The 15,460-nt window shown below is 45.3% G+C and overlaps 2 protein-coding genes across 2 annotated transcripts; both read left to right on the top strand.

Moving 5' to 3' along the window:
* The first annotated feature begins 5,200 nt into the window (after nt 1-5,200).
* On the top strand, nt 5,201-6,962 carry LOC123440838 (hydroxyethylthiazole kinase). Its single transcript, XM_045117385.1, has 2 exons — nt 5,201-5,692; nt 6,419-6,962. The coding sequence occupies exons 1-2, from the start codon at nt 5,258-5,260 to the stop codon at nt 6,809-6,811; spliced, it is 828 nt and encodes a 275-aa protein (XP_044973320.1). The 5' UTR covers nt 5,201-5,257; the 3' UTR covers nt 6,812-6,962.
* Nucleotides 6,963-9,441: 2,479 nt separating this feature from the next.
* On the top strand, nt 9,442-13,957 carry LOC123442131 (disease resistance protein PIK6-NP-like). Its single transcript, XM_045118222.1, has 3 exons — nt 9,442-9,630; nt 9,712-10,591; nt 11,989-13,957. Exons 2-3 carry the CDS (start codon nt 9,738-9,740, stop codon nt 13,955-13,957), a joined length of 2,823 nt encoding a protein of 940 aa, XP_044974157.1. The 5' UTR covers nt 9,442-9,630; nt 9,712-9,737.
* Nucleotides 13,958-15,460: the final 1,503 nt, after the last annotated feature.

Below are 15,460 nucleotides of genomic sequence, written 5' to 3'. Positions count from 1 at the left end.
TGGCCAATAGAGAGAAGCTAGCTAGGGCTTAAATAGGCATAAGGTCAAGGTCTCAGCATGGTGCACCGCTTCAATCTTCATAATTTCATATCATATCTGTGTAGACTGTAGACACGTTGGATTCTGACTTGATTGAGTATCTGACTTTTCTGTTATGTAACACTTCCACGTTTCCGCGTGAGTGAGTTCAACAAGTTAACCGAGAGAGAAGCTGCTAGCATTGCTTTTGTCAAAGTCTCATTACGCATGGGTGGACTAATGAATGGATGCAATAGGTTGTACAGCTTAATTTTCTACGCATGCATGCAACCTGTGTTGCCAAGCTACATTATTATATACTACCCCTCCGTTATACAAACTAGTGTATGATACCATATCCATAATGCGTAGTATCATAGATTAGTATCATAGTGTAGTTCATTTATTGGCATGCAAGACACATAGTAGCACATCATTTAATATGATACGGTATCATGATATGATACTCAACCCTCTCTTTCTTCATTTAATTCCATGCCACCTCATCGAAAGTGTCTAGTTGGCATGCATGATACTACCTATGATACTACCATTACGGGCAGCCTAAATCGTAATTCAGTGCTACATACATCGGTCTGAATGATATTAACTAATACTCCATCCGTCTTAAAATAAGTGTCGCTGCTTTAGTACAAAATTTATACTAATTTAGTATTAAATTTGCGTCACTTATTTTGGAACAAAGCGAGTATATATGAAACGAAAGGAGCATATATATATATATAGAAGACTACTCCATCAGACTAATATATATGAAACTAAGGAGCATATGTATAAAAGGATATATAGGGTGTGTTCAGTTTAAGGATAAGGTGTCATCGGATGGGTTGATTCCGTCCCTGACAGCCCATCCTCGTGTTCACTTGTGTTTCTATCCGGAACCGAACCGTCCGCGTGCAATGTATATTCCCTCAAGATGTTTCATCTATCGATGCTTGGGAAACGTAGGAACGACCTCGTTATTCATCGATTGAACGCAAAAAGGAAAAAAAACCAAAGCATCACCCCTCATGCCCCTCTCCCTCTTCCTCTCGTTCTTCCCTCCCAGCCGTCGCTCTCCCTCTCTCTCGCATCTGCTCTCCACCGACGACCCAAGGGAGACGACGGCCAGCGGCGGGGAAGCAACCGGACGGCCAGCGACGGGGAAGGAACCGACCGACCTGCAGCGCTCCTCCTCTCGTCCTACCCGCAATACCTCCTCCTCCCAGCCCGATCCGAATCGCCTCCTCTACGCCGATCTGCCGCGCCCACCCTATCTTCCTCGAGCTGCAGGAGCTCCTTCTCCAGAAGGTATGAATCCCATTGGCCAGCACCATCCCTTCCCCCTGCCAAGTTTCTTCTACACTTGGCAAAGCTAAGATCATCCTAATCGAATGCATACATGATGTACTACCATAGATAGTCAGATCTGTGTTAGTTTCATCCATGATATACTTGTTATGTTTGATAGAGTCCATGCATTGTAGATGGTCAAGAGGATGAATAAAAGGAAGAGGATGATTAGGGGTGCTGCTGATTTTGTGGTTCTTGATGCAGTGGCCGTAATTGTCCGTGCCATAATAAGGAAGAGGAGAGCTCGCATTTCCTATGACCCTATGCATGAAAGAGACCGGCAAAGATTCGATTATCTAAGTAGCAAAATTTGGCAGTGTGACGTGAAGTGTAAAAACATGTTGAAGTGTAAAATCTGTTATATATTTGTTTGCCTTGTGATCATATACTATTAAATTGCTTGTTAAAAATACAAAGAAAATGCTGCCAAAATTTTAAATTATATGTTGTCCAAATCTGAGATATATATAAGTACATTAGAGGTAATCTCATCATTCATATGAAGAGGTGAGTGGAATGAGATTCTTTTCATTTTACCTCCCAAACCAAACACATGGATGAAATCAACTCATGTCATTTTTTATGTCCAACCGAACACAAAAAGGAAACCAACCCATGCATCTGGAATGGAACCATAACATTTCATGTCTTTTGATCCTCAAACCGAACACATCCTAAAAAGAGTATACAAGAAAGATAGACCTAATGAAAAAAAAAAGTATGTAGGGTCTAGTTTTGTCACAATGCCTGTTCGAAATTTGCATGTATGTCCAAAAATTAGTCGGCAGGATTATTCGAAGGGATAAAGGTCTTGTACCGTTACAAACTTTGTCAAACAATGTTATCCTTTAGGTTGGCTGTCTTTTCTGGGTGGTTGCAAGTCAAAGCTTTGAAATAAAAATAAATGAAAAGTATAGTCTAGCGTAATTGTGCGGTTTTCCATCCATGCGTGCTTGTGCCAAACTGTGTGCATGTGTCCGCGTGTGCGTGTGCAAAAATGCTACACACACGGACTATTACGGGCCATTACAGACTCTTTCCTACTAATTAAACTTGGCATTTTTTATTTGGTGTCACATGCGTTAGTTAATATGCATTTTTGTTAACTGGCGCCTCTGACGTTTGCACTGGGCCGGCCCGTCTAGGCATTTGTGATGTTTGTTTTTTAAATATTTTATAAACTTATTTGAATATCGATGAAATTATTTAAATCTCCATGAGTAATATTTAAGTTTGATGAAAATTTATAATATTGATGAACTATTTCGAAATTTGATGAACACCTTTTTGAAAATGAATGAACTTTTTAAGGATTTATGAACTTTTTTCAGTCCAATGAACTTTTAAAAAAAATACATGAACTTTTTCAAATTTATTTAAATTTTTAAAAATTAAATGAACTTTTCCTAAATTGAATGAACTTTTCTTCATTTTCAATGAACTTTTAAAAAAAGTTGATGAGCCTTTTTTAAAGATATGAAGTTTTTCCAAATAAATAAACTTTTTGTTTCTAAATCTGTAAAACTTTTTTTCATAAAAAAAAAATAAAAAAAAAATTGGACAACACTCTAGTGGGCCGGCCCATGCTCGCGGTGTTGCAGGCGCCGGAACGTTAATGGGTGCATGCAGCGCTGCATAGGAGCACAACTTGCCCCCTTTCTCGCCCCCCTGATTTTCAGCTGGGATGGGCCGCTCCCCTTGATTTACACCCAATCAAAAACGCCCACCTCGGGCTCTCCATGAACCCTGTAAAAGAGATGCCCGTGTGTGCAGCATTGCTGTGCGGGTGTGTGCTAGTGAACGAGGGGATAAAGATTTTTTATAAAGATTTTCTGATTAGCCAATAATAAAAAATGCTAGACATACAGACTTGTATACGGGGTCTACACGCTCTTTCCAAACTTTTTAAACATGCCCCCTGATTTCAATGGGGGTGGGCCCATACCTCTACTAATGACGAATTAGAAACTGCCATGACACCTTGTAATCCCTTCATCCCGTAACCCTCCTATAGTGTAGCAAAGCTCGCCAATAATACAACTTATTTACTAGGTTGCACTTTAGAAAAGTGAATGTTTAAACTAAAGTTACATTTTCTGAATCGATTCTGACTTGAAGAAATCTTAGTCGGCTTGAGATTAGTAAAACCCATATATTTATTTCTTTTCTTCATGGATTATAGTGCATCAGTTTGTTGACACCAAAAATTTGTGTAGTCATCGGCAATTTTCTAGCCTAACACTTGAATTATATTAAACAAAAGTATGTTTCGGTCCCTCAAATACACAAAAAACATACCTTGATCCTCAAGAATTTTGGGGAGACATTTGGTCATTCAGGTCTCAAAACCGGGCAAGTTCCATCACAATCCTAGTTTCTACCAAAACCGGCCATGTGGGAGCAGCTTTCCCTCCTCATTTGCCACATAGGATGAGTTGTGGGTCAAATAGGCTAAGCGGAGGCTCTCTCTCTCCCTCCCTCACTCACTCACTCCCTCTATATTGTCCCTTCTTTCTGAAAGACTAGCTTCTTTGTTAGCAGCCATGGCTGATTCGTTGGTGTGGAGCTAGTGGCGGTGCAAGCGACAACAACACCATTGACATTGGTTTCTACACGTGAGTCCCACCTTGACTCAGATTGCCGCAGTGGCGCCCAGAGGGGAGCACACGGCGACCGGAGGAGAAGGGAGGGATAGGTGCATATGTGTGGGAAAAGGTTGACAACGATGATGCAAGATGCAAGGGGTAAGTGGCTGCCATAGTCGGGGTGATTAACGCTTGATTCCATCCTGGGCGACAAATTAAGCAGGGTTGTATCCAAACAGATCCATCGTCGTGGAGGCGCGGAGGCCATGGATGGCGGCATCGAGGGCGGCGTTGTTGGGAAAAGAATCGGCGGGGTTGTTGAATGTTTCCATGGGCTAGGTGAAGCTTGAGAGGAGGTGGTGGGCATGACGATGGGCTGGTTCCTGTGCGAAAGGCAATGATCGATTCCTTAGTGTGCACTGATAGCAGTGTAGGCGAAGACAACATAGTTGACAGAAGCTACTAGAGCGTGGCGTCCTCGCCTTTCTCTCCGGGGGTTAGCACATGGTGGTCAAAGGAGAAGGGAGGGAGAGTGGAGATCGGGTTGCTCGATGGGTGCATGAGGTGGTTGGAGGAGCGCAGGGTGGGAGAACAATCACGATGACGAGCCAGCACGAAGGGGGTCAGGGGTGGGCATGGTCGGGAAGATTACAATTTGATCCCATCATGGGCGGCGCGATGTGGTTGTATCCTCAAAGATTGATCACCAAGAGGCATGGAGGCTGAGGACGGCCCGAATTGAGGGCAACGATGTTCGGAGTTGATGCGGCTGCGACGCCGAATGCGACCTGGCCTAGGTGAAGATCTAGAGGAGTTGGGTGAGCATGAGTGGTACCCCGGCTCAGAGAACCGGATTACCAGTGTTTCTAGCATAAAGATCATGTCTTCTGAAAACACACAACAACTTGAAACAGAACAGAACTGATTTTATTAATAGCTTTCAGTGGTTGTTTGGATAGAAAGTATTAACACTGGGTTTTAAGAAAACAAGTTTAAAGCTGTATTTTTTGCTTAAACGGGTATTACTAGTTTTTCTCCGCAAAACCTATTTAAAAAGAAACCAAGATGAAATTACAAGTTTAAAGACTTATATTTTTGCTTAAAAGACTTATATTTTTGCTTAAACGGGTATTATAAGTTTAAAGACTTATATTTAGGAACGGAAGGAGTATTATATTAAAAAATATTATATTTAAAAAGAAACCAAGATGAAATTGCACTGGGCTACCCTCCTCCGCTGGCCGCCAACCCCCGCCGCATAACCAAAACTCAATCCCCCACCGCGCAGCCTCACCGTCGGCATGGAGGAGGAGAGGACGGAGGCGTGGTGGGCCCGGCGCGCGTGGGCGCTGCTGTCGGCCGTCCGCGAGCGGGCGCCGCTGGTGCAGTGCATCACCAACCTCGTCTCCATGGACATCGCCGCCAACGCGCTCACCGCCGCCGGCGCCTCCCCGGCCATGCTCCACTGCCTCCGCGAGATCCCCGACTTCACCCCTCGCTGCGACGCCGTCTGCATCAACGTCGGCACCCTCTCCGAGGAGTGGCTCCCCTCCATGCGCGCCGCCGCCTCCGCCGGCCGCCCCTGGGTGCTCGACCCCGTCGCCGTCGCCGCCTCCGGCTTCCGGATGGAGGCCTGCCTCGAGCTCCTCGCTCTCCGCCCCGCCGTCGTCAGGGGGAACGCGTCCGAGATCCTCGCCCTCGCCGCCCGCTCCGACAGCTCCTCCTCCTCCTTCAAGGTACCTGAACTTAAATCCATTCCTGTTAACTGATTGTTCATTTCCAATCCAATCCTGGCGGTGACAAACACAGAATTTTACCTAAATAGATGATCGATTCTGTAACTGATTTGCTTCTGGTATGTTATAAACTGATTTGATCCACGTGCTCCCGGTACTGTTATAAACTGGTTTGATCCACGTGCTCCCGGTACTGTTATTTTGAACGACGGTTGATTCTTCAGCTCATTTGGTGTCATTCAAATTGACTTGCAGTAGATGTAATCATGTTGGTAATTTCATATTTACAAGAAAAACCGTAGCCTAGCTATAAGTGAAAGTTAAAATAAGGTTCAAACGTGCAGAAAACAGAAAATGGCACTACTATGGAAAACATAGAATGGCAGTACTACGGAAACCGTAAAGGAAAGGAATGGGGCAACAAAGCGACTAATTACAGTAGCTGTGTCCCTCCTCCCACAGCATTTTTCCTACAGGATAAGTAGTTTGAGATGTAAGACAGGCGCTATGCCAATTTCATTAAGAAGGAAAATGGAAAACAATTTCTCAGGGCGATACACTCCAGACATTATCCTGTCTCTGAAGAAATTTTAGACTGCTTGCGTTAGTAATGTTTTTTTTGCATTGATTCCAAAACGATTGCCTGATTGCCCTATCGCCCTGTTATTTGCTGCTTACAGTATCTTTCTTGCTTCTAATGGCACTAATACTTGTTGGTAACTGCAGGGCGTGGACAGTTCACATGACTCGGGGGAGGCCCTGCAAGCCGCGAAGGCATTGGCACGGTCCAGTGGGGCAGTCATTGCAGTATCTGGAGCCGTTGATTTCATCACCGATGGTGAGCAGGTCATCAGTGCTAGCAATGGTGTGGCAATGATGCAGAAGATCACGGCGACAGGGTGTGCTGTCACTGCTCTTATAGCGGCTTTTGTCGGGGCGGATCCCTCGGATGCTCTGGCCGCAGCAGCGTCTGCTCTTGCCATCTTTGGACTGGCCGGAGAGATCGGGATGGAGTGCGCTAAAGGGCCTGCCTCGCTCAGGATGCACCTCATCGATGCTCTCTACGGCCTCGATGAGCAGACCGTCACATCAGCGGTCAAAATTGCCCTAGTGCCGTAACACATGCCTGCTGTGGCTACCAATGTCTAGCAAATATATACAGTCTGTGGTCATCTGCAGGGTCCTGTAAAACCATGAAGCATATCAGATCGGATTTGCTGTTCCCGTCTATGTGTACATGCCCCTATCAATAAATTGCCGGGTGACCATCGATCCAGACTGTACTAACTACCAAGTAATCCCTCCGTCCCATAATTCTTGTCATTGTTTCAGTTCAAATTTCAACTAAAACAACGAGAAGAATTAGTACATATTTGTGAATTGTGATGCCAAAAAGATTGGAGCATCACGTGCCTATGCTTATGAATCCAATGATTTGGCAGGCCCAGGAGGAAACTTCAAGAAGCCACGGCAGGCATTTTGTTGTGCTTCCCTGTGTATTTTTCCTGTCAGAGATGTGTGCTCTGGGCATCCAGTTCACGTAAAAGTGTGCAGTTCTTAGAGTTACAGTTGTCACAGTTTTCAGTTCATGCACAAACTTGCACTCTTCACATAAAAGTGTTTTGTTCCTACAAAATGGACAGAAATGAAGAGATTCAGGATACAATCATAATTAAGATAGTTTTTTTTTTTTGAAAAAAGGGGAAGGCGAGTATAAATTTGTGAAGCATCATCATGTTGCACACACACAAATCTATATCTATACCTAATAATAAAGCGGCTATTGCTTCCGTCGGAAAACCCACCGCGGTATTTTTATAAAAAATCCCCTGTAATTTTTGTTATTCAACCCGTGCTCCATCATTTATCTGCAACGCAAAAGGAAAAAACGATTCGCTGCAAAAATTATACCCGTACGCATCGCCTCCTCCCTTTGATCCTGGGCCACCCTGGCCTATGCCCAGGCCACCGCCACACCACTCGCCGCCGCGCCCGACCTCAACCGCCACCGCTGCCGATCTCAACCCACCCGCCTCCGCGGCCGTACCTCTCCCCGCTCACTGCCCTCGTTGCGGCGCTCGAGCGCATCGCTTCGATCCTGGTCCACTCTGGCCTGTGCTCAGGCCGATGCCACACCACTCGCCGCCGCGGCCGACCTCAACCATCACTGTTGTCGATCTCAACCCACCCGTCTCCGCGGCCGTACCTCTGCCCGCTTGCTGCCCCCGTTTCGGCGCTCGAGCACAGCTTCTGGATCAAATCAACGCGACAACTACAATGAATGGGGATGATGCGTCTGCTCGATGCAGAACGGCGACGGCGCGCGGATAAGGCGCGACAGAGCGAAGTACTTGCAGGTGGAGGCGGGCCTCCATGGCTCACACGGGGAAGTCCGAGGTTATGGCGCAGCAACGGCGACTCCTTATGGCCAGATAGAGGCGCCTAACCCTTGCTCCCCTCATTGTATCCCCTCCTCCGACAGGAACTCATCATCTGGTGAGATCCCCTCCCTATGCCTCCAACCGTGTGCCAAGCACCGGCAAGAAATTTTGTTTTATGGGGATTTGTTTGCTGATGAATGAATGTATTGAATGTAAGATTGCATTGTTGTAGAGACAGAGAATGAAACACCACCTTCATTTTATCATCTGATCCCACATTCTCTACCCCATGAGTGAAATAAGATAACAGTCCATTGATCAATTCATGTAGGCTCTTTATTTTGCTTTGCTTGTTCCGCTCAATTTTTCATCATGGTGGAATTAACAATGGACGGGTTGATTTCTCACCAAAATAGGATAGGATTGACTACATTAGTTAGTTAGCTTATTATTTTAATAAATCAAAATGATTATAAAAAAATTAAAAGCGTGTGGTATTTTTTCTCCCGTTGCAACGCATAGACCCTTTTGCTAGTATAAATAATATGTTAACAACATATAGCCATTGTAGCCGACTAAACTGTGTCAACTCGGTATTTCAACGATGCTCATTGGGGTAAGGTGTGCATGCGTTCATTAAAAGAGATGAGTCTACGTGCATGTATATATGTGCATCTGCCCCAAGAGGGGGGCACTGCATGCCCCAAGAGGGGGGCACTGCAACATCTTTTATTAAAGTAATTTACAGACTTTTATCACTTTTTATCTTTGAGCATGAAGTTTGTGGCGCTTGCAACCGGAGTTAAGAGCACCTCCAACGGCCGGGGACCGGAGCATCTCCAACAGACGCGCGCTAGTGCGGCGCTCAATCCAGTCCGATTCAGCGGTCCATCTGCAGCGGCTCAGAGTTTGCTGCGCGCGCAAGCCGGTGCACCAAATATGCTGCGCGCGATATTGTTTTTGAGCGCGCGCCTAAAAGTTTTTAGCACGTGCAGTGTTTTGCAGCTTCTGCTGAAGCAGTCCGGCGCCCAAAAAACGGATCTTTTAGCGTGCGGAGCAGTTTTTGGGCGCCTGTTGAAGATGCTCTAACCATGCTGTATTGATAACCATGCTGTAAGAGGTTTCTCTACCTACTTTACAATCTTGCATGAATCGGGTCTTCAGTCATAGGACTTGTATAGTCTTGCCCGACCGAGGTCATTCTTTTAATTTCCTCTTCTCAATACCCAAGTAAAGCAGATGTAAACTATGCTACCCCGTACGGCCAATACCTCCTTCTTTTTCATCTCACCAACCCACTTGCGCCACCCTCTTTTGCTGCTAGCAGATCTGAGCAACTCGCAACTCTAGCAGAGACTCCACCTTTTTCATCTCGTCCAGCGCCATCCTCTTTTGCTGCTAGCAGCTCTGAGCTAAGAGCAACTCTAGCAGAGACTCCTTTTTCATCTCGTCCAGCGCCATCCTCTTTTGCTGCTAGAAGCTCTGAGCTAAGAGCAACTCTAGCAGATCTCTGCTAGAGTTGCGAGTTGCTCTACGGGGGAAACCTGCATAATATTGGTGAGGCCCGTCTCTTCTCCTGTTCTGCTCAGCTCTGCTGAATCCCTTCCTCTTTCTCATCCTCTTGGTCGTTACTTGTAGATTGTAAGGACGAGAGCAAGGCAGCCATGGAACTGGCGACGGGAGCCATGGCCCCCCTCCTCCTCAAGCTGGCCGACCTGCTCAAGGAGGAGTACAAGCTGCACAAGGACCTCAGGAAGGAAGTGGAGTCTCTCTCACTAGATCTCGAGAGCTTGCACGGCGCCCTCCACAAGGTGGCTCAGGTGCCGCGCGACCAACTCGACGAGCAGGTCTGGATCTGGGCCCGTGAGGTCAGGAAGGCGTCGTACGCCATGGAGGACATCGTCGACTCCTTCCTGGTACGCGTGGACGGCGGCCATGACCATGAAGCCGAGGCCAAGAAGACTGGCCTCAGGCGGTTCAAGGACAAGACGAGGAACATGTTCAACTTGAAGAAGCTGGCAGACCGCCGTAGCATCGCTGGCAAGATCCAAGACATCAAGAATCAACTCCAGGCTATAGCCTTGCGGCGTTCCATGTACAGAGTCGACGATATCGTGGCCAAGCCTGCCGCGACAACACTAACCATGGATGATCCCCGCCTCTTGGATCTGCAGAGAGTGACAAAGCTCTTTGGCATTGAAGAACCACGGGAGAAGCTCATAAGTATGTTGTTCGAGGGGGAGGATAGTCACGGTGCGCACAAAGAGATGAAGATAGTCTCCATCGTCGGATATGGCGGACTTGGCAAAACCACCCTTGCCAAAGCTGTTTATGATAAGCTGAAGGTGAAATTCCAGTGTGTGGCTTTTGTTCCAGTCGGTCAGTATCCAGACATGAAGAAAATTTTCTTGGACATTCTAATTGGCCTTGACAAGGAAAAATATACGAATGCCAATATGATGATATTGGATCAGTATCAGCTCATCAGTGAAATAAAAGGATTTCTCCAAGATAAGAGGTTTGTATCGCTCACTCGGTAGATTTCTACCACCCCCTATATATAGTGGGGAACTACCAGGGATGGAAGAAACTCCTTAGATAAACCATTTTCATTTCACTTGATTTTCCATGATCCATGTATTCAAAGTTTAGAAGGTTTGACCATATATGAACATACTTAAAACTATAAATTTTCCAGCTCCATTGTTAAAACATTCTTATAATATGAAAATAGTAGTACTTTCAGAAACATACTATATATTTATCAATTTATCTGTATATTATTGAAATAATAGTTTTATGCCAAAAATTATGGATCTGAGTTAACTAAAGCAGGAGTTTAGTTTTGTGGAAAGACATACATCATCTCTAACCGGTCCCTTGTAATGCTTTCGATGAGTAGAAATTTCTGTTTTTCTCCTCGAAACCTCACCTAGCCAATCACTCAAAAGGTTTAGAGGAGGATAACTTTTACTCGAACACATATCGATCCCTAAATATACTCGGCCACAGCCGGCTCGAGTATAAATTTTGTTCGCTCCAAAGATGTTCATGCATATCCTGTTCCCTTTACACCACCGCAACTTAGCCCCACACTGCCGCCGTTCCACCCCACTACGCTCCATCACTCGTCGGTTGCCACAAGTTTGTTGGCAGGCCGGACGTCGTTTGTTGTTGTTTGATGTTGATGTACCATGAACACGAGCTCTTCTTGAGCAAGCAGGTGTCGCTCTTCTTCAGCACGAGCTCCAAGCTAAGCACGTGCGATGGAAGAGATGCGGCTTGCTGCATCCGGGCCATGCGGTGAAGTCATGGCCCTCGAGCAGCTCCAAGCAAATGTCAGCCTAGGCCAGAGGATGCCCTAGTCCACGAGCACCTTGACGCTCTTGGCACCTGATGGGACGTTCACGTCAGAGGCCAAGCCTAAGTCTGTGGATGCGGTTGGGTATACCAGCGGGGCCAGCAACATGCCGACCCACAGGTGCAGCTCCCTCGAAATGTCGCCGCCAGACGGGATGACAAACTTGAGCTGTTGCACCTGCGTACTTCCACGCAACTACTGCAACTGCACTCCCGATGTGCCTGGCGTGCTCTCCAGCGTCGTCGGCATGCATGGGCACCATCATCGCCGCTCGCCGCGGATGTACATACTAAGTGTTCGACGAAATATATGAGCCAAATATAGGTTTTATAGAGTTAATTTTAGGGAATCGGTTAGAAACCACAATTTCTTAGAGAAGCGAATATACTCTTCCAAACAATACTCGGTCATTTGATGCTCTAAATTATAGGGGATCGGTTAGGGATTCTTAGTCTCTTGCGATGACCTTGTTGAAGATTCGATCTGATTATGTCATGCTTTTTGTTCTCGTATGTACTTTAGGTGCATAACTTGTTGCATCCTAATATTTGTAGGTACTTCATTGTTATTGATGATATATGGGATACACCAACATGGGAATTGATAACATGTGCTTTTGTTGATAATTATCTTGGAAATGTGGTAATCACAACTACTCGCAAATCAAAAGTTGATATGGGTGGTGTTGTTTATACACCAAAAGTGCTTTCTTATAGTGACTCCAAAAAGTTATTCTATACAAAAGTATTTGGTAAAGAGGAATGTCCTGAGAAATATAAATCAGCTGGCGTGTATGATAAAATTACTGAGGTGTCTGAAAAAATTCTGAAGAAATGCAATGGTTCACCATTAGCCATCGCTACAATAGCTAGTGTGCTAGCTAAGAAACCAATCTTGGAATGGTCACATGCCTACAACACTATAGGTTTTGGGAATGATGAAGATGACTCACAAGTTAAGAGAACAATGAAGATATTGTCTTTTAGCTATTATGATATGCCATTGCATCTAAGGGCTTGCTTATTATATTTAAGCTTATTTCCAGAGGATTTATTCATCCTCAAAACAATGTTGATATGGATGTGGATAGCCGAAGGCTTGATTCATGATAAAGAAGGGGTAGGTCTATTTGAGCTTGGAGAAATATATTTTAATGACCTTGTTAGTAGAAACATGATCATGCAAGAGGACACAACGACACACAAAGGCTTCCTTAATGGTTGCCGTGTCCATGACATTGTACTTCATCTCCTTCGTTCCTTGTCAAAAGAAGAAAACTTTGTCACTATATTGGATAAAGGGCAGCACGCATCTGTTGACAGCCGACGAGTTTCCATCGAAAAGCTCGGCTTAGACAAAATCAGTAATCAGGCTGTTATGGACATGCCACAAGTGAGGTCAGTTACTGCCTTTGGAGGTCTTATGAACGCATTGCCCCCACTGTCTAGTTTCCCTGTGTTGCGTGTACTGAAAGCTGCTTGGAACTCTGTTTTGGAAGAATGCAATTATCTCGAGGAACTTGGGAGCTCACCACACCTTCGGTACATCAATCTAATGTATACACGAACACGTCAACTCCCGAAAGATATTGGTTATCTAAAGTTGCTGCAGGTATTGGACATAACTGGCACTAGGATCGAAGAACTGCCGGAAAGTATGGCCCAGCTACAGGGATTGATGTGCCTACATGCTGACCGTAAGACAAGGATGCCTGATTGGCTTGGAAAGCTGACTTCCCTGCAGGAGCTGTGGATTTGGCCTGCTGCGGAGAAGTATGCACGCTTTGTGGAAGAGCTGCGCAAGCTGAGGGCGTTGAGGGTGCTGGTAACATGGAATGCTCCGCCTGCTGATGAAAGCGTGGAGACAGACTTGCTGGAGGCTTTACGCAGCCTGCACAAGATCATGGTTATAGATATTGGTCTCCGCAGTACATTTCCAAAGGGGAGTGTGAGAAAGACATGCAAAGAAGGCTTCGTCCTCTCACTACATCTCCGTCGCCTGATTCTAGGTGGCATCCAGTTCTCAAGGCTTCCGGGGTGGATTAGTCCCTTGCGTCTTCCCAACCTCTGCGACCTAGAAGTGCATGTGTATGGTGTGGAACAGCAGGATATGGATATCATTGGAGATTTCAAATATCTGGATAATCTGCTCCTTTTCATGGTGAGCAAGAAAACTCGAGACAAGGAAATTTTGACCTGTGGTAGTGGTGCATTCCAGAATCTGAGGCGATACCATATTAACCGACAGGTCATGTTTCTGCATGGATCTATGCCAAGGCTTGAAGATGTTCGTTTGCAAATCCGTGTGTGCGAAGTGAAACGTGTCAGCCCTGATTTCGACTTCGACTTGGGCTTGCTTAACCTCCCTGCTATTCAGCAAGTCAAGGTACATATTGGCTGTGCATTCTCCCGTGGTGTGGACGTGGAGGAAGCGGAGGCTGCTTTGAGGCAGGCAGTCCACATGCATCCAAACAGTCCCACATTTGAAATATGTAGGGATCTGGAAGAGGTATCAGAATTTTAATCTAATAAGGCCTTCCATTTTCATAGATTTCATTTTGGTCTGATCAGTCTTTGTGTGCATACCCATATTCCTCTAGAAAATGATTATCTTCTTTATGTGGTTTTCTTCTTCCTTCTTTACTGCAGTTCATGTTGTTGATGCCTGAAGAATATAAAGAGGTACAACGTTATCTCCATGAACTCTTTCTTCTCAGTGTACATTTTTTTGAGTCATTCTCATGGTGTGCATAGTCTGGAATGGCACATCGGAGCAAGATTCGTTTCCCTCTTGATACGCTACTCCGCCTTGTGAGAAAGGCTGAAAGCGTATGCTCTTAGCAGGGACGCATGCATGTTTATATAGGCGGCATAAGCCGAAGAGATATACATGAGGAGAGGTTTAAGATCAATCTATCTTATCTATAGTTTAAACACAAGGAGATAGAAAGAGATCCTAACCTACACGTGTTATACAAGTCACGTATAATACAAGAGTTATTTCGTCTAACATCCCCCCTCAATCACAACTGCCTAAGTTGAGATTGCGACGAAAAACACCAAGTTGCTGGGCTGTCAATGGTTTAGTGAACCCATCCGCCACTTGATCACCAGTAGGAATAAACCTGATATTCAACAACTTGTTGGCAACCCTTTCCCGAACAAAGTGATAATCAACCTCAATGTGCTTGGTGCGAGCATGAAAGATAGGATTAGCAGACAACTAAGTAGCACCCAAATTATCACACCAAAGAGAAGCTGCTCGAGGATGAGGCACACCAAGTTCTGTCAACAGAGTTTGTACCCAAATAACTTCAGCAGTAGCATTTGCCAGTGCCTTATACTCAGCTTCAGTACTGGAACGAGAGACAATGGGTTGTTTGCGAGCAATCCAAGAGACAAGATTACTACCAAGAAAAACTGCAAAACCTCCTGTGGAGCGACGATCATCAGGACAACCAGCCCAGTCTGCATCTGAAAAGGCACTAACCAGCATAGAATCTGTCTTACTAATACGAAGACCATGATGCATGGTTCTTTGTAGATACCGAATAATGCGCTTAACCAAGGACCAATGAACAGTGGTAGGAGCATGTAAGAACTGGCAAACTTTGTTGACAGAAAACGAGATATCTGGACGAGTTAAAGTCACATATTGCAAGGCACCAACAATGCTTCTATACTTTGTGGAGTCCTCATCACAAAGCGGCTCACCATCATAAAGAGATAATTTTTCTGCTATTGGGAGAGGAGTGGAAACAGGTTTGCAACCTTTCATGTTCATACGAGTAAGGAGATCCACCAAATACTTGCCTTGAGAGAAAACAATACCATCACGAGTAGGTTTTACCTCAATGCCCAGAAAGTAGTGGAGTGTACCAAGATCTTTGAGGGCAAAGTCCATCCGAAGATCTTTTAATAGATCATCAACCGCATGAGCAGAGGAACTAGTGACAATAATATCATCAACATAAATAAGCATGAAAATTGTGACTCCATGTCTGGAATAGAAAAATAAGGAGGTATC

This window comes from Hordeum vulgare, chromosome 3H (assembly GCF_904849725.1).
Source record: "Hordeum vulgare subsp. vulgare chromosome 3H, MorexV3_pseudomolecules_assembly, whole genome shotgun sequence".
Taxonomy (NCBI): Eukaryota; Viridiplantae; Streptophyta; class Magnoliopsida; order Poales; family Poaceae; genus Hordeum; species Hordeum vulgare.
Note: the sequence above shows the minus strand (reverse complement) of the source record. Positions and strands in the feature narration are given on the sequence as shown.